This window comes from Pristiophorus japonicus, chromosome 11 (genome assembly GCF_044704955.1).
Source record: "Pristiophorus japonicus isolate sPriJap1 chromosome 11, sPriJap1.hap1, whole genome shotgun sequence".
Classification (NCBI taxonomy): Eukaryota; Metazoa; Chordata; class Chondrichthyes; family Pristiophoridae; genus Pristiophorus; species Pristiophorus japonicus.
The window spans coordinates 70,468,154-70,487,861 of NC_091987.1; the positions used below are offsets into that span (position 1 = coordinate 70,468,154).

Here is a 19,708-nt window from a genome sequence, read left to right on the forward strand (position 1 = left end):
GCACGAGAGTAGGAAGACAGTAGTGATGGCGTGGATTAGGGATAGTGGAAGGGGGAAAGCAATTGTACTTTGAAGGGGGAGAAATAATAGGTGGCATAGCTGGGTGACAAGAAGGGGTTCAAGAAGGGCTAAGTGGAAAACAAATATCAGGATCTCCATTCTAGAGTAGCAAGCAAAATATGCTGAAAGGGAATTCAGATCATGCAGGCTTGGCATAGGTTAGGAAAGACGTGTCACAATCGTAAACAGAAAATAGGAAGTTGATATGAAACAGTCTGAAGTTAACATCTTGGTGCCATGATGGGATGAAGTTAGCTTCTGCACACAACATATCAGCTCAGGGCACCCACAAACCAATTTCCAGGGAGATGGGAGAGGGTGAATGGTAAATCTATATGATCAGTGCAGATTGAGAGCTGGTCCAAGGAACAGCTGTAGGGCAGAGAGTCATGTTTCAAGACTGGAAGCAGGAGGAGCATTGAGGAGTCAGTCTAACCAAATGCAGCGAAGAGTGATGGAGCTGGTCTCAGGGACGAGTTGAGCAGAGCAGAATCAGCAGCCACAGGAAGCAAGCGTTTAGCAATAAATCAGAGATCATTCAGCAGCATAAGAGCACAATGGGAAATCAGCAGAAACAGATCAGATCCAGCTCAACATAGTCAGAATCAGAGCCTATAGGAGTAGGTAGTGGAGAGGCAGCAGAAAATAGTCTCCGTTGGAAGCAGAATATCATGTACAAATTATGCAATGACCTTTGACACTACTTATTTTATTATATTGATGTGATAAACCTATGCATCCGCTGGACTGTGTGGCCCCAAGTTTCCACATGATTTGCTCCTGATTTTTTAGGAGCAACTGGTGTAGAACGGAATATCTTAGAAATCGGAATTCTCGTCATTTAGTTTGCTCCAGTTCGTCAGTTAGAACAGAACAGAATTTTTTTTTCAAAAAGGGGCGTGTCCGGCCACTTACGCCTGTTTTCAAAAGTTTCGTCAGTGAAAACTTACTCCAAACTAACAGAATTGAGTAAATGAAGATTTTTGTACGCTCGAAAAAACCTTGTCTACACTTTAGAAAATCAGGCGTAGGTTACAAATCAGGCGTAGGGAATGGGTGAGGGGGGGGTTTAAAGGGAAGTTTACAAACATTAAACACTTCAGTTTTACAAACAAAGAGCCATCATCAATAATAAATGATAAATACATCAATAAATCAACCAATAAAATAAAAAAATAAAAAATAAAACATTTTCTACTTACCGACTGCAGCACCGGGAGCGCCCCCCCACCAGTGTGTCTCTGTCTCTCATTCTCCGTCTGTCAGTGTCTGTTTCGGACAGCGGGGGGGGGAGGGAAAAGGATAAGGGGAGGGGGGGGGAGAAAGGAGAAGGGGAGGGGGGGGAGAAAGGAGAAGGGGAGGGGGGGGGAGAAAGGAGAAGGGGAGGGGGGGGAGAAAGGAGAAGGGGAGGGGGGGAGAAAGGAGAAGGGGAGGGGGGGGAGAAAGGAGAAGGGGAGGGGGGGGAAGAAAGGAGAAGGGGAGGGGGGGAGAGAAAGGAGAAGGGGAGGGGGGGGAGAAAGGAGAAGGGGAGGGGGGGGAAGAAAGGAGAAGGGGAGGGGGGGGAGAAAGGAGAAGGGGAGGGGGGGAGAAAGGAGAAGGGGGGGGGGGGAGAAAGGAAAGGGAGGGGGGGGGAGAAAGGAGAAGGGGAGGGGGGGGAGAAAGGAGAAGGGGAGGGGGGGGAGAAAGGAGAAGGGGAGGGGGGGAGAAAGGAAAAGGGGAGGGGGGGAGAAAGGAGAAGGGGAGGGGGGGAGAAAGGAGAAGGGGAGGGGGGGAAAAGGAGAAGGGGAGGGGGGGAAAAAGGAGAAGGGGAGGGGGGGAGAAAAGGAGAAGGGGAGGGGGGGGAGAAAGGAGAAGGGGAGGGGGGAGAAAGGAAAAGGGGAGGGGGGAGAAAGGAAAAGGGGAGGGGGGGGAGAAAGGAGAAGGGGAGGGGGGGGGAGAAAGGAGGAGGGGGGGGAGAAAGGAGAAGGGGGGGGGAGAAAGAGAAGGGGAGGGGGGAGAAAGGAGAAGGGGAGGGGGGGGAGAAAGGAGAAGGGGGGGAGAAAGGAGGGGGGGGGGGGGAGAAAGGAGAAGGGGAGGGGGGGAGAAAGGAGAAGGGGGGGGGGAGAAAGGAGAAGGGGAGAGAAAGGAGAAGGGGAGGGGGGGGAGAAAGGAGAAGGGGAGGGGGGGAGAAAGGAGAAGGGGAGGGGGGGGGAGAAAGGAGAAGGGGAGGGGGGGGGAGAAAGGAGAAGGGGGGGGAGAAAGGAGAAGGGGAGGGGGGGAGAAAGGAGAAGGGGAGGGGGGGAGAAAGGAGAAGGGGAGGGGGGGGAGAAAGGAGAAGGGGAGGAGAAGAGAAAGGAGAAGGCGGGGAGGGGGGGAAGAGAGAGAAAGGAGAAGGCGGGGGGGAGGGGGGAAGAGAGAGAGAAAGGAGAAGGCGGGGGTGGGGGAGAGATAGGAGAAGGCGGGGGGGGGGGGGGGGGGGAAGAGAAAGGAGAAGTGGGGGGGGGGGGGAGAAAGGAGAATGGCGGGGGGGGGGGGGGGAGGAAAGAGAAAGGAGAAGGCGGGGGGGTGAGGGCTGAACAGGCCGGGCCCTAGATTTCGGGCAGGGCCCAGCACCAGCACCAGATTTACAGGTAGGTGGCATTGGGTCGGGTCGGTTAGGTCAGATGCAGTCCGGGGGGGGGGGGGGGGGGGGGAGCGGGAGTCGGGTCGGGTCGGGAGGGGGGGGGAGCGGGAGTCAGGTCGGGTCGGGTCGGGAGGAAGCAGGAGCTGGCCGTGGGAGGAGCCTTATTCACGCAGCCCCAGTGAGGCCATTCGGCCAGGGCTTGGGGTTGCGTGCTTCGGGCCCCTCCCACGCAGTTTCGGGCGCCTGGAGCTACTGCACTTGCGCGCCCACTGTAGCGCGCATGTGCAGAGGTCCCGGCACTGTTTTCAGCACAGGGACCAGGCTCTGCCCCCTACAGCTCCTGCTGCGCCTCGCCGAGGGCCAGAGGACCTGCAGGAAGGTGGAGGTTTTTTTTTTTAGGCGCACTTTGTGTCACAAAAAACGGGCATCCAGGTCGGGACTGCACCGTTCTTGGCGCGGCTCGAAACTTGGGCCCTGTATAACTAGATTTGCTGTATTTAGGGCTATCTTTGAATTGGCATTTTTAATTAAATTTTGACGCTTTGGAAGTTTTTTTTTTAAAACTGTTTGTCAATTTTTACTACTATTCTAGGTTGGCATGCATGTTAGTGGAACTGACTGCTGCTCATGTCTGACTTCACTGTTTGATTCCAGGACCCATCACTGTGCTACAAGTGCAAGTTCCTATGAAAGTAAAAAAATCAGACATTCTTATTTGCAGCCAGGAGGGCATCTAAGAGGTTAAATATGATTGTGATTTGGGCAGAGGAGGGAAAGATAGAGAGATCATTGAGCTAGACTTGAGAACCAATGGTCAGGTTGATCTGCCAATATCATATTTTTTTCTTTAAAAGTTAAACACCCATCAATTGCGAAATTAAATTGACCAGAATGCATCAAATTAATGTAAAAATTCAAATTCTCGAGAGCATGCCGCCTAACACCTCTAGAAAGAAATGTGTACGCCAGTGAGCATGGGAAAGTAGTATTTGAAAGAAATATACAATTTTAAATTTGCTGCTTACATCCCTGATTCCAGGACTCAACCATTTAAAGGAGAGTGAGTTGTAAAGGCAGAAAGTAAAAAGCAAACAAGCAGAATTTGTCCATTTAGGTTACGTGGCCATCTTATAATAAATTAATTGAGTACAAGTCATAGGATATCATGCAAGTGTAGAGATCACTGGTCAGACTGCAACTTGTGTACCGTGCCCAGTTTTGACCATAGAAGGGAAACATTCAAACCCTCGAGCTATTGCAGGAAGAGTCATGAAGCTGATCCCTGGTGTCAGAGGACTGAGTCGTGAAAGAAATACTTTATTTACGAAGGAATGCAGAGAAACTTGGGCTTCCGCGTTGAAAGGAAGAAAATGAGGTGGGACATTAAAGGTATACAAGATAATAAACAGTGTGGAAGATGTAAATCTAGATCATTGCGAAGTAAACTTTGACTGTATGATGAGCAAGCGTATAGGTTAAATCTGGTGAAAGACAAATTTAGGACTGATACCAAGAAATTCTTCTGCTGCAATGAATGATCAACACTTGGAATGGATTCAGCACAATGTTAGGATACTGGAGACAAAAACTTTGGAATCATTTAATAGTCGAGAACTACATATCTTGCGATTTTGTGCAGGAAAAATGACTCAATGCTGAAAACTCTGAGGCTTCAAAGCTCATGAATATGTTCGAGCTTTAGGCTCATTAAGCAATTAGAAAAATTAATTTTTTAAGGAGTAACTTTCCAAGCAAAAATGCAATTACGTACAGAGTACTAAGCTAGACAAGAAATAAAGGAACTATCCTGAAAAGATGGGACACAATTATTGGATAACTAAATCCAAGGACCCCGGTTAAGGTTTAATTATGGGTCTTATTAATCCCTTTACAGTTGCATGTTTACTTTCCTGCTTACACACTTTGGATTTGCAGGATATTTTATGGGTCTTACCTTTCAATTTCTGCAATTCGTCCCTGAGTTCTGGTCCTGCATGCAAGTGGATACTTTCACTAACAGCATTCTTGTCAGACAGTGTTTCATTGCTCGTGTTCACAATGGCTGTGCATCTTAGCAAGACCACATCCCCCATCCTAAAAGAACCACCAAAGAACCACCCAATATTAACATTTGGACACTTATCACAAGTTCTGAATATACAGCATTCAAATGCGTTTGCACAAGGTATATCAACATACATAGATTATGTGACAAATTAAAGTTGAGATCGCATTACTTAGTATCAGAAAATTATGTCGTCCCAATTTATTTATTTATATACCACAAGATTGTGAACAACTTTCATTTATATAGAAACTTTAATGTAAAAAAAATCTCAAGGCGCAAGGAAAATAGCTGCCGAGCCAGGAAGGGAGAGATTAAGAGGGGTGACCAAAAGCTTGATTGAAGAGATGAGTTTTGAAAAGGCTTTTAAGGGAGAGAGGTAGAAGGGCTTAGGCATAGAATTCCAGAGTAGGACCCAGGCAATTGAAGATTCAGCGACCAACATGTTACAAATGAAGATGGCAGATGCACAAAAGTCCACAGTCAGAGGAACAGAATGTTCGGGGCATTTGTGATGGGGAAGTTTGAAGAGATACAATAACAACTTCCATTTAGATAGCACCTTTAATATAGAAAAGTAGGTACTTCACAAATGTGCAATCAGACAACAAAACTGCACCAAGCCAAAGGTGAAGATATTAGATGGGGTGAGTAAAAGCTTGGTCAAAGATAGGTTTTCAGGAGGGTCTTGAACAAGGAGAGGGAGAATAAGTGGACAAGTTCAGGAAAGGAATTCCAGACATCAGGGCCTAGACAGCTTAAGGCACTGCTGCTAATGATAGGGTAAAGGAGTGTGTAGGAGTGTGTGTGTGTGTGTGTGTGTGTGTGTGTGTGTGTGTGCGCACGTGCGCATATAAGGTGGCCAGAGTTGGAGAAACGCAGAGTTCTGAGGGTTGTAGGACTGGAGAATGTTACAAATAGGGAGGGCGAGGCCATACAGAGATTAAAGATGAGGATGTGAAGTATAAATTTGAGGCATATGGGGAACCAGAAGCCAATGTAGATGAACACGATTTTGTGTGGGATAGAAAATTGGGCAGGAAAGTTTTGGATGAGCTGAAGTTTGAGAGGATGAGAGGCAAACCAGGAGAGCATTGGAATAGTTGCATAGGAAGGATACAATGCATGGAAGAGTGTTTCAGCATCAGATGAGCTGAGGCAGTGGCAGAGACAGACTAGGTTACAGAGATGGAAGTAGACAGTCTTTGTGATAGAAAGGGGTCAGAATCTCAGCTCAAGGTCAAGTAAGGAGCAACAGTCACAAACAGTCTGATTTGACCTGAGCAGTGGCTGGGGAGAGGAATGGAGAGACTAGTGTGTCAGGTGCCAAAGACAAAGACTCTAGCCTTCCCAATGTTTAACTAGAAAAAATTGCAGTTCATCCAGGACTAGAGGATAAGAGCTGAAGTGCGGGCCTTGGAACATCATGGGCCACACCGACCTGCGAGAGAACTCCACCGCAGGTCAGGAGGATAAGAGCTGGAGCGTCGGGCCCCTGCAATATCGTGGGCCACACCGACCTGAGAGGGGAAACCACTGCAGGTCGGGAGGATAAGAGCTGGAGAATGCCAAAACAGCTCCCAGCGCGAGCCGCTCCAAGTGTGCGACGACTTTGAGGTGGGCGATTGGGTGACGTCACCAAGGCCCAGGTCACTGGTTAGAGGGCGGGCTAAAACATCGGCGGGGCCCAGGCACAACAGAGGAGCGGGAAGGTCGAAGCGGAGGAGCAGCAAATGAGGGTACAGGGCCCAGAAGCAGCACGGGCTAGTCCACACTGCTATATGTGTGCGCACTAGGTCTATGTAGCAGAGGAGGTCTCCAGCTGTCCTGGTTTACCCTTGCCACTGGATAAAGGCCGAGCTCTGTCAAGCCCGCGTGGTGGCTGATGTGCAACGGTCACCACACGTTAAAAAAAATCCACGCACAGGCATCTTCCACCCCTGAAGTTCAGGACTGGAATATCAGGTCCTTCATTGAAACGTCTATGAACTCATCCCCTTTAGTGTGGAAGAAAGTCATCCTCGTTCGAGGGACCGCCTATGATGTTGAGACACCAGAGGCAGTGGAAAGGTCATAAGAGGTAATTGAAGGGTAGAGCCAGTTGTCAGCAGTGCACATGTGCCTGACCCTGTGTCTTTGGATGAGGTTGCCAAGTGGCAGCATGTAGATGAGAAAGAAGAGTGGATGAAGGATAGATTGTTGGACGACTCCAGAGATATCGACGTGGGAGCGTGAGATAGAGTGAGGAGAGTTCATGGAGGGATTTATAGACAAATATCTACAACTTAAGATGGGGGGGTAGGGAAGAAGGGGGCAGAAAGCCAACGTAGGTTAAAATAAGTTGTTTTTGTGAGCAGAGGGGATATGGGATCCTGCCAAGGTGTAGTCCAAGTAGTTTGTGGATTGAATGGTGTTGGAGGCAAAGCAGATGACAAGGGAGCAGAGTCTGTTGGCAGAGGCCAATAATGATGGTTTCAGTATTCCCACTGTTGAGCTGGAAGCAGCAGAAAGTTGGAAGCTTAGCCGGTGAAGGCTGCTGTTGACCTGGACGCTTCACTTGATATGCTGTGAAACTCTGCTATTCAAAACATCTACTGTGGTTAGAAACTATCTGTAAAACTTCAATAGAAAGACTTGGATTTATATAACACCTTTCACGACCACCAGACGTCGCAAAGCAGTTTACAGTCAATTAAGTTTTTTATAGAGCGTAGTCACTGTTGTAATGTGGGAAACGCGGCAGCCAATTTGTGCACAAGCAAGCTCCCACAAACAGCAATGTGATAATGACCAGATGTTTTTTTGTTGGAAATCCCAGTGGGTCAAATAGCATCTGTGGAGAAAAAAGCAAAGTTAACATTTCGGGTTGATGATTCTTCGTCAGAGCTGGATGAAGGGTCATCGACCCGAAACGTTAACTCTGCTTTTCTCTCCACAGATGCTGCCTGACCCACTGAGATTTCCAGCATTTTCTGTTTTTATTTCAGATTCCAGCATCTGCAGTATTTAACTTCTGTTTTTTTGTTATGTTGATTGAGGGATAAATATTGGCCAGGACACCAGGGATATAGCTCCCCGCTCTTCTTTGAAATAATGCCATGGGATTTTTTACAACCACCCGAGAGCGCAGACGGGGCCTCATCCAAAAGACGGCACCTCTTCCTCAACACGGCATTGGAGTGTCAGCTTGGATTTTGTGTGCTCAAGTGAACCCACAACCTTCTGACTTAGAGGCGAGAGTGCTACCCACTGAGCCACAGCTGACATGAAAATTAAATTTGATGCCAAAGTTGCTCTAAAAGAATTAACTTTTAATGTTGTACAGTCCAACAGTTTCAGAAAAAGCTAATCACTAAAACAGGAAGTCTAGCTCGTGACTGATGAAAAATTCAAAAATAGGAGTGCAGATAACACGAGGTTCCATCAATTATTTTTGATCGCATGAACATTCGTGAAGCCAAGTGTATTACTGTAAAGACCAACAGCAGTGGCACTTAATTTTCAAAATGGTGTCCCACAGAAACCATTGTTTCTTCTGATCTGTACACATCTACAACCGGTTTAAGTAGTAGAGCTCTCTAACAAAGGGCAGGCTACTGCCAGAAAGTAAACTATAATTGGGCCAAGGAGGACAATATTGGTCGTGCAGATCAATTACAACTTACCTTAAATTAGTTCAATTTAAATAAATATCTGAATACAAATTGCCTCAACCTCCCCTCCAAAGATGAGCAATTTTTGAAAACAAAAGATCTATACCAACTGCTCTCAGCTCAGCAACAGTACTCCCTACAATCCTATTTCTGAAGAACAAAACAAGTCATTTTAGGACAACCAATCAGTATGTGAATTTATTGCTTACACATAATTTCATTCATTATGCATCAGGAGCACCAAGCTATGGTATTCTAGGAGTCAGTCATATCACTCACTCAGTTTGGGTCCTGCAGACAATAAATGCTTTAAGTCACCAAACTGGGTTCACACACTGTTCACGGTAAACTTGTTTGTATATATTGGCAGTTTGAAACTATGTACAGAAAACTATAAACACAATTTACAAGGGGACGATAAACTGGTCAGTTTACCAACTAATATTCATATTGCTCCTCCATACCCTTGGCATCCCTCTCCACAGAACAACACTTGGCTGATGTGGCTGCCACTTTAGTAGAGGCTGGAACTCACTTTTTAGGGCATTGTAGGCATCAACCGACATCCTACCAGTCATTGCATCATCAAAAATTCTATTCCAATTCACAGCTGCACAGAAAGGAAGGTGAAGCATGGTCTTAACTTGCGATATTCATAGAGATTGGGACCCATAATCACTGCTCAGCATTTGAAATTTCTGCCCTCTGTTGTATTGGAGCAGTCAAATTTGTACTGCTCCAGTTCACCTGTGCACTCATCAGTAATTTTTAATTTTCTTTTCCACTTTGTTAGCAGACCAAAAAGACAGATGCAATTGTCACCGACTCCACTTCCTTTCCTGATTACTTACTCAAGTGCTGTAAAAACCCTGATCCCCCTTTCGGAACCTAGAGGTTTTCTGTCGTCCGACTCGCCAGTCTCCCAAACTCCAAACTGTGCGTATCCTGTCCGGAGTTTGGATTGCCCATTACCCCATCCTCGCCAAATTAGACTGACTCCTTAGTTCCCTATGTATCACATTTTAAATCCTGAATCCACCAGACAGTCCAAGACCAGATCCACCCTACAACAGCAACCTTCTCCAATCTATGTCCCCTGTTCTCCAGTCCTCTGACTCAGGCTTTCTGTGCAGCCTTCCCTCTAGCAACTCCACATCTCACTACCAGTGCCTTCAGCTGCTTGACCATCATCTCAAACACTTCTGCCTATCCATCTTTCTCTCTCTCTCACCCTACTTCGATCTTTTAAAAAGCCTGCTGAAAAGGAAACTGTTCAATCTTACTTTCAATTCCCCCTAATGGCCAGGATTTGGTTCCTCTTTTACTTTGTGAAGCATCTTATGGACCTTTTTAATGCATTAAGAGCATTATATAAGTGCACGTTATATAAAGACGTGAGGGGGGAGGGAAGATTGCTTACAAATTGAGGGAGAAAAAAATAAACCAAAAATAATCAATTATCAGGCATAGACTTGATTAAAAAAAAGGAACATTTAAATGTAGATAATGCTTTTAATATAGAAAAACATAACTAGGCGCTTCACAGATGCATAACAAAAAAATGGGTTCCAAGTCAAATAAGATGTCTGGAGAGGTGACCAAAAGTGGAGTCAAAAGAGGTGAGTTTTAAGGAGGCTCAAAAAGGAGGATAGGGAGGCGGAGAGGTTTAGGGGTGGAATAGCAGATAAAGAGGCGTATCTGCCAACAGTGGAGTGAGGGGAAGGAGGATACACAAGAGGACAGAGGCAGTGTGTTCAAGTACTAAGCTTCATCCATCCCTCAAAATGACAGTAAAAGCAACACACTCTTCCACTTCAGTGTCAAATTCTTGGAGGGTTAAGGTGAAAAAGGGTTACTTACATAACCACAGATTGAACAAGTAACAGTGCATGAAATCATTCCGAAATTAAAAGGAGGCATAATCACAAATGACAGAGGGTTGCATTTATAGAGCATGATGCTATAATTTTATTGTTGAATCCTCAATGAGTTAACCTGCCTTACCAGGACAGTTATGCTTGATCAGAATGGATACACCTTGGGATGTTTTTCTATGTTAAAGGCAGTATATAAATATCATTTCTTGCTGAAGGATATGGAACTAAAGGGAATGCAGTTACATGGATACATAGACGATTAAAGGGCAGGAAGCAAAGGATGTTTTTCAGAACAGAAATATGTCGTAAGTGGTGTTTTGCAAGAGTCTGTGCTTGGGCTTCAGTTATTAACTATATACTTACATAAATCGTCTGGACTTACTAAGAGCAATATCGACATTTGCTAATGAGACCAATGTATTTGGGGGGGGGGGGGGGGCGCAGAATGAGACAAATTGTGACAAAAACTGTGAAAGACTGCAGAATGCCACAGATAGACTAGTAGACTGGGCAGATAGGTGGCAGGTGCAATTCAGTGTTAACAAAATGTGAATAAGGAATGGGGATGCATCTAAAATGGTACGGTTCTAAATGGAGTAAAAGGAGCAAAGGGACCTTGGGATGAAGATAGAGGTCATTAAAAGGCAGGAGTGAAAGCAAATAAGGCCACACAAAAGGCAAATAGAATCCTTGGTTTGTATCTAGACTCATTGAATAAAAAAGTAAGGAGGCAATTCTGAATTTGCACATGGCCTTAGGTGAGGCTGCAACTGGAGTATTGGGCAGTTTTGTACACTCCATGAAGGATGGAAAATGTAATGGAAAAGATGCAGCATAGATTTACTGGGATACTATCAGGGATAAATAGATATGAAGAAAGACTCAAGAAACTAGGGACTAGAATTTGCAATGTTTCACTGCCCGGTTTCTTGGCAGCATTGGCCGTTTTGGGCGAGAACCGGGTCAGCAAAAAATTCTCCAGCTGAGGCAGGCCGGCGGTTTCAAAGTCCTGCTGGGGAGAGGACCGCCGGCACGCACCGTCCATAGACCGCCGTGGCACGATCTTTGACTGAGCGGGGACCCGTAGGTAAGCATAAAACATTTTTTTTTTTAAAACCACCCACAAGGATCAGCAGAGCTGGGTGTTAGGTAAGTAGGTCTGCAAGAAAAAGGTAAGTGATGAGTAAAAAGCCATTTATTTTCAAAATTTGTTGGGGTGATTTAATTTTAAAAAGTGTCTTGGGAATTTTTGGGGGGATTTTTCAGTTTAAGTTTTTTTTTAAATTATTTTTATTCTTTTTAGGCCTAACCCGTAGCCTCGGTGTAAATTTTTTAATAGATTTTTTAAATTTTTCACCCATTTTCGTTAGGCACTGCCCAATCTAGCCGAAATTGCATTTTTCCACCCAGATTGGGGGTGCAAGGCCCCTATTTTTCGCTGGCCGGATTAAAAAAAAAAATATCTGAAAGTTTTCACCGGCAATAATCTTCCCAGCCTTAGCGGGTTTTGGGCAGCAATCGGGCACTGGTGGGCTGATAGGAAATTCTAGCCCTAGAGCTTTTTCCCACTAGTATAGAGAAGGTTTTAGAAGTGAGGTCTGCAAGTTTATGAAGGTTTATAATAGGTAAATTGTGCAATTATTTCCAATGGTCAGCAAGATGGCAATGAGGAGACACAATTTCATGAAAAATTACATTGAATTAAAGGGGTTAGAAAAATTCTCTTTCTGGAGGGTTGTTAGAAAGTGGAATTCTCTGCCACAACCATCTTGCTGCCGTGTCCATAGATTCTTATAAAAAAGAGAATTAGCAAGCAGTTTTGAAAAAAAAAAAGAGAAATATTAAAGTAATTTGATTAGGTGGCTTTTGTGGAGTAAATCACTGGCTCTAACTTAATTAGACTCAAGTTTCAGCCTGAGTTGCTCCTATTTTTTTGGAGCAACTAGTTTAGAATGGAGCATCTTAGAAATTGCAATTCTCAGCATTTAGTTTGCTCCAATTCTAGTGAGTTAGAATAGTTTCATTTTAGAACTAACTTAGAATGGAATAAATGTAGCTTTTTGTACGCTCAGAAAAACCTTGCCTACACATAAATCAGGCGTAGGGAACGAGGGGGGCGGGAAGTTTACAAACATGAAACACTTCACTTTTACAAATAAAGAGCCATCATCAATAATAAATGATAAATAAATCAATTAAATCAAAAAAAATTACGTTTCTACTCACCTACTGCAGCATCGGGAGCCCTCCAAAAGCATGCTGGGATGGCCACCCCCGCGCCAAGTGTGACTCGGTCTCTGACAGCAAGGGGGGTTGGAGGGGGCGGGGGGAGGGAGAGAGAGAGAGAGAGAGAGAGAGAGAGAGAAATGCTGAACAGGTGGCGGGGGGGGGGGGGGGGGGGTGCGGCGAGGGGAGCTGAACGGGAGTGAAGCCAGAGTCCCGATCTTCAATGCCCAGTGAGCCCATTCGGCCAGGGACAGGGACGGCGTTCTTCAGGCCCCTCCCACGCAGCCTGCACAGATTCAGGCTGCGAGAAGCTACTGCACATGTGCGCGCACTCTAGTGCGCACGTGCAGAGGTCCCGGCACTGTTTTCAGCACCGGGACCTGGCTCCGCCCCCCACGTGTTCTTTTCATTTTATACAAATCAATATCTATACATCTTTTTTGCGCCAATGGCCTGGATCGACCGGACTGCGGGGAGATTACCAAGGTAAATAATAGGCGCCGTTCCTGTTCTAAAAAGTCGACGCACTACACGGAGGTGTGCCGTTCTAACCCTGGGGACAAACTTGGGCCCAGTGTCCCAAATGGCCTGTTTCTGTGCTGTAGCTTCCTATAATTATGCAAGTGCTTAAAAACAATCCTAACATGCATTTTTGTCTTAAACAAATCATTTCACCCCACAATCAAAACATTGCTTACTATCTCAAATCGTATATGGGTATGGGTGTAGAGTTATATTTAGAAAGCCATTTGTAATCATCTGTACATCATAATTTCTCATTTTAGTCAAACTCTTCAGTAACAAACTTATGGTCAAAATGCACAACTTTAACTTCTGCATGTAGGAGGCAGATCATTGAATAGCAATGAAGATATCTGTAACACTCAAAGATGTCATCAGGCGTGTTTTCAGTGCATACCCATCAGAGCAAAGGGAGTAGAAAATGTAATTGCATTTAAAGATGAATAAATCTAGATACCTTCAGCCAAATTCAACAGGGCAACTGGTCTAACACTGCTTTTATATTGAAACAATACCATCTGTCCTTAACACATGGGTCTTGTGTACTGGCACTAGCACCAAACAGAACTACCAGATTTGCTAAGGCCAGTGGATCTTCTCATCCGTCAATGGTTTTCAGAATAAAAGCACTGATCTAGATTAAATTTGCGCACTATCACAATACTAGTATGCTTTACTGCAACACTAACTCCTCATTTGGTGTCATTTGTGGCTGAGTTTATTTCGATTATTTAGTAGGATTGCACAGACCGAGGGAGACTGGAATAACGAGAGCTGGTATAAATCTTTTGCTGATTTTAATTTTACTGCAGTTGGTTTAATAAAAAGGAGCTTTTTTGAAAGAAAAAAATTGCTTTTATGATTTCAGCTTGCAGACATCATGTTCAGATAAGACTGCAAATGGTAGAAATTTAGAATAAAAGCCATGTGGGCAATATACAGGCCAGTTTGCATCTGCAAAGAAAAAAAGACCTGAACTTTGCAGGTGTAGCCCTTCATCAGAAAGCATTTTGGTAAGATTTTTTAAAAATGAGAAACAGCAGATATTCTTGTCACAGAGGGGTAGTTAATCGATTGTGCCTGCAAATAACAGTCATATGCACATGATCAATGGAAAGGAATGTAAATATGCAAGTAGTTAAGAGGGTGAAGAAACAGATCCACACAAACAAAAAGATGAATAGGGAGAATAAGGAAAAAAAGGGGTCTAAAATGATAATGAAAAAGCCAGCAAAATGCAACAGTAATCCTGAAAAGAGGGGGGAAATAAACTACCATGCAGACCTTCCATACTCTTCCTGCAGTCAGCACTGCATTTAGATAAAAGGATCTGCACTTGAAAGGTCAACCTGTCTCCCCTGCCACAACAGGCCCACTCAAATCACCAACAACTCTGTTGTAAAAGAAAACAGTGGGGTGTAGTTAAAGTTACTAACATACTAACAGGGTTGCAGAGTGCCCAGAAGAATGAGACATTGCTCCTGATGCATGTACCAAGCCTGGTTAAATAGTGCAGAAGGCCAAAGACAGGGAGGTCTCAGTGGGAGAGGGAGTTAAAGTAGTGAGCCACAGGGAGGAGAGGGTTACACTTGCAGACAGAATAGAGGAGTTCAGCAGTGGTTGGAGGCCGTACTTGAGAAGCAAATACAATATACAAGATTAGAAAAAGGACATGTATATTGCTGTTTCACATGGAAGGACTGTTTATGGCCTGAAAAGTCACATGGAAAGAGGTGAATGACCAGAAGGCATCTGTTGCACTTTCACAGGAAAGGCAGCTGGAAGTGGGGGTAGTGGACATGTGAAGAAGGGTATCCTGGGCCAGTCCCTCAATAAAACAGAGGGGAAGGGAAAGGAAGATGTGAGTGGTGATAGAATCATTGTCAGTGGCAGAAATGGCAGAAGATAGCCTGGTAAAAGCAGAAGCTGCTGAGGTAGATGCGGAGTAATATGTCCTTACTATACAGTATAAATGCACACGAGGCCCATACTTGAGAGAAGGTCACTCTGTGACCAGTAACTTTTATTCGCCAGCACTGAAGTAATGAAGGTGGGTGGAGTTTCCCCTTTTATACCTGAAAGTCCAAGTTAGGAGTGTCTCCCACAAGTTCACCACCTTGTGGTCAATGTTCTCACAATGTACAACAGGTCAGTTTATACATGGGTTACAATGATAGTTAAATACATGACAGGAGGATAAGGGGAACCCTGTTGTTCAGAAAATAGGGTGAGAACAGGAGCTCAAGACATGGTCATGGGTCCCATTGACCAATGTGTAAGGGGAAACTCCAGCTGCGGCTCTGGTGTGAAAAGTGTAGTCATCAGAGCAAACACAAAGGAGATGGAGCAACTAAGCTGTTGAGAAGTATAATCCAGGTAGTTGTGGGGGCCAGTGAGTTAGTGATGGATGTCTGTGGCGAGCTAGAGACAGAATGAAATCAAGGAAGGAAAGGTAAAAGAGAGAGAAAAATCAAAGCTAGAACAGTAACAATGAAGGATGAGTGAAAGTACAAAATTCACAAGATCAAATTCTTACTATCTTGCTGGGATTATGTTTGCAGCTAGTCCACACAGAAATTGGTTACACAGTAAGTGTAGGAGAGTGGCACACTTGAGTTAGTCTACCATAACCTGGCCTTTGGGCACCAGATGAAGTAAAAACAGCCCAAGATGGCTAACTGTCATTATTTGTACACTGAACTATCAGACATCTTGCATTTAGCCATTTTGCACATGGTAATGCCAGGCCTAACTGCCCGCACTAATAGAGTCAGTGAACAAGAACAATGGGCAAACCAGATGGGAGCTACAAGAAATAACACACCTAGACATCTGCTGCATCATTGTGCACTATAGGGCTTCATATCATTTGAATGTGGCAAACAGTGAATTTCAAAAATGGGCAATTTTTAAGACTTCTAAATATTACAATATAAAGACCAGAATAGGTTAAAGACCTGATTTTATACATTTATATTCTTACTTCCACTATCAATTTTCTCTCTTGTTCTGGAGGCATTAACTTTTTAGTAGGGCAAGACTCTATGGGCACCAATAGTTTCTCTGCTACTTCATTTAGTAGTCACTATTCATGCCAGCCTTGACAATGAGTGCCAGAAGGCTATTTGACTACAAGGGCCATCACAGATGATATGGTTGATAGTGTCAAAGGTTGCAGAGTGGTCAACAAGGATGAGAAGGGATCATGCACTGTGCTCAGAGAATGTCATTCGTGACCTTGGTTGGTGCTGTGGAGGGAGGTGGAAACTGTTTGGAAAGATTCAAATGGAGAGTTGCAGAACACAGGAGCACCGATTTGGGCGGTGACAGCACATTCAAGGACTTTGGAAATGGGTGAAGGACAGCGAGTTGAGGGTGGATTTTCTGAGCTAGGTGTGATGACAGCTGTTTTGAAAAGGAGTGGGAAATCAATGTCTGAGGAGAGGAAACTATTTATAAGATCAGCTCAAATACAGGTCCAGGAACAATATACAATAACCCACCAGACCAAAGTTCAAATCCAAATCTCAAGTCAATTAAATGAAACAGACCTTAACTGCCATATTTTGACTATGATATGGAGAAGTCCTCGGCAGCAAACTGCTATTTGGGCGGGGGCAGACAAGTGAAAAAGAGGAAGCGAAAAGAGGAGAAAGAAGGGGTTAGAATTGCAACATTTCTTATTGCTCCATGATCTGCAATAGAAATTACAGCAAGCGAGATCTAATGATCAGCTGCTGCTCTCAATTGAAGAAACTACATTAGTCGTTCTGCAGAACCTAGAAAGGAAACCTGGGGGGGGGGGGGGGGGGGGGGGGGTTGCAGCAGGATAATGTCAAGTCAAAATAATTCTGTTATGCAGAATTATAATGAACCCCTCCCCTAGACACCACCGTTTCTTTACTTGCAGTATTACAAGATGCCGTAAATGCTAATTCAACTGAATATATGATTTAATAACACATTGTAGAAGTATGCTTAATTAAGGCAGCAGAGAAGGCACAACTTTCCAGGGTTTCCAGACAAAGAAGAAAGAAAAAAGAAGCTCCCATCCATCAATGTTATGCAGTGCCCTGTGCTTCCGTGTATATAGTACAAGGGGGCTGAAGCATGATGGCTCCCCAGCTGCTCACTCCCACCTTTGTGTGGACGGATGAATAGTCCACCAATTTAAAGAATGGTCACTTGCATGAACTGCTGGAGAGTTACAAGGGTCCATTAAATTTTATTCCACCACTTTCAGAAGAGGAGATAATTGAAAGAAAAAAAACATGAAGTAGAAGTATTGCAAAAAGATATTGCAAACAAAAAAATAAATACTGCAAGACTTCTGTTAAACAGAGAATCTGTTAAGTGCCTTGCGATTCTTTGGATTGTTAATGTAGAATAGAAAAAGGGAGGAAGGGATAAACCGAGTAATTACAGGCCAGTTAGTTTAACTTCTGTGGTGGGTAAGTTGTTGGCATCAATTCTTAGGGACAGTATAAACCTTCATTTAGAAAGACACAGATTAATCAAGGACAGTCATCATAGATTTGTTAATGTCATGTCTGACTAACCTGATTGAATTTTTTGAAGAGGTAACAAGGAGGGTTGATGAGGGCATGCGTTTGATGTAGTCTACATGGATTTTGACAAAGTCCCACATGGCAGGCTGGTCAAAAAAGTAAAAGCCCATGGGATTCAAGGGAGAGTGGCAAATTGGATCCAAAATTGTCTCAGTGGCAGGAAGCAAAGGGTAATGGTTGACGGTTGCTTTTGTGACTGGAAGGTTGCTCCAGTGGGGTTCCACAGGTCTCCGTACTCGGTTGCTTGCTTTTTGTAGCATATATTAATGCTTTAGACTTAAATGTAGGAAGCATGATAAAGAAATTTGCAGAAGATTCAAAAATTGGCCATGTGGTTAAAGGTGAGGGGGAAAAGCTTTAGACTGCAGGAAGATATCAATGAACTTGTTGTATATCTGTAAAGCATGCACTCCCATGTTCCGCCACCAGGGAGTGCATCCCCTGAAGTCCCAAGGGATCGCAGCATCCCTTGGGAGCACTGTATATAAGCCGGCCCCTAAGGCCTGTTCCTCACTATGGAGTGTCTTATTAAAGACTGAGGTCACTGTTACTTTAACCTCCCTGTGTGCAGTCTCATCTGTGTTAAGAACACAATAACTGACGAGTATACGAATCCAACGCAAAGATGCAGCAAACTGTGGGCATCCTGGAGAAGTTCTCGGAGGGTGAGGACTGGGAAGACTATGTCGAACGGCTAGACCAGTACTTTGTAGCCAACGAGCTGGATGGAGAAGGAAGCGCTGCAAAAAGGAGAGCGGTCCTCCTCACGGTCTGTGGGGCACCGACCTCCAGCCTCATGAAGAATCTTCAGGCTCCGGTGAAACCCACAGATAAGTCATATGAGGAGTTGTGTACACTGATTCGGGAGCATCTTAACCCAAGGGAGAGCGTACTGACGGCGAGGTATCGGTTCTACATGTGCCAGCGATCTGAAGGTCAGGAAGTGGCGAGCTACGTCGCCGAGCTAAGACAGCTTGCAGGACAATGAGTTTGATGGCTACCTGGAGCATATGCTCAGAGACTTGTGTACTGGGCATTGGCCACGAGACCATCCTCCGAAAACTTTTGACTGTAGAGACACCGACCGTCAGTAAGGCCATTGCAATAGCACAGGCATTTATGTCCACCAGTGATAACACCAAACAAATCTCTCAGCACACAAATGCTAGCAATGTTCATAAATTAACTGGAAGTGTGTTTGCAAGCAGAAATGTACAGGGCAGAAACCATGAGTCTGCAACTGCCTACAGGCCTCGGGTGACCCAGATGACTCAGAGTCCCCAAAGGATGAATGCTAGGCAATTCACACCTTATCAGCGTTGTGGAGGCTTCCATTCAGCCTATTCATGCCGCTTCAAAGGGTATGTTTGCAAGAGCTGTGGAACAATGGGGCACCTCCAACAAACTTGCAGACGAGCTGCAAGCTCTGCAAAACCTGTTAACCACCACGTGGCAGAGGAAGATCGGTCCATGGTGGATCAAAGCAATTTCGAGCCTTAGAAGAGGCAGATGCTGAAGTACATGGGCTGCACACATTTTTGATGAAATGTCCACCTATAATGCTAAATGTAAAATTGAAAAACTTACCCGTAGCCATGGAACTGGACACTGTCGCTAGTCAATCCATCATGAGTAAAAAGATGTTTGAGAGACTGTGGTGCAACAAGGCACTCAGACCAGCCCTGAGCCCCATCCACACAAATCTAAGAACGTACACCAAAGAGCTTATCACTGTCCTGGGCAGCGCCATGGTCAAAGTCACCTACGAGGGCACGGTGCACAAACTGCCACTCTGGATTGTCCTGGGCGATGGCCCCACACTGCTTGGAAGGAGCTGGCTGGGCAAAATCCGCTGGAACTGGGATGACATCCGAGCGCTATCACATGTCGATGAGGCATCATGTACCCAGGTTCTGAACAAATTTCCTTCGCTTTTTGAGCCAGGCATTGGAAACTTTTACGGGGCGAGATCCACTGGTCCCAGAGGCACGACCCATTCATCACAAGGCACGAGCGGTACCTCACATGATGAGGGAGAGTGTGTAAATCGAGCTGGACAGGCTGCAACGCAAGGGCATCATCTCCCCAGTGGAATTCAGCGAGTGGGCCAGCCCGATTGTTCCAGTACTCAAAAG

General features: G+C 45.0%; 1 protein-coding gene across 1 annotated transcript in view; it reads right to left on the minus strand.

Annotated features, from left to right (window-relative positions):
• The window catches only part of gdap2 (ganglioside induced differentiation associated protein 2), a 59,547-nt gene that overhangs the window by 34,794 nt on the left and 5,045 nt on the right, over window positions 1-19,708 (minus strand). Inside the window, exon 2 of the mRNA XM_070893513.1 lies at window positions 4,617-4,756. Coding sequence (XP_070749614.1) covers window positions 4,617-4,756 — 140 coding nt within the window. The remainder of the gene's footprint in view (window positions 1-4,616; window positions 4,757-19,708) is intronic.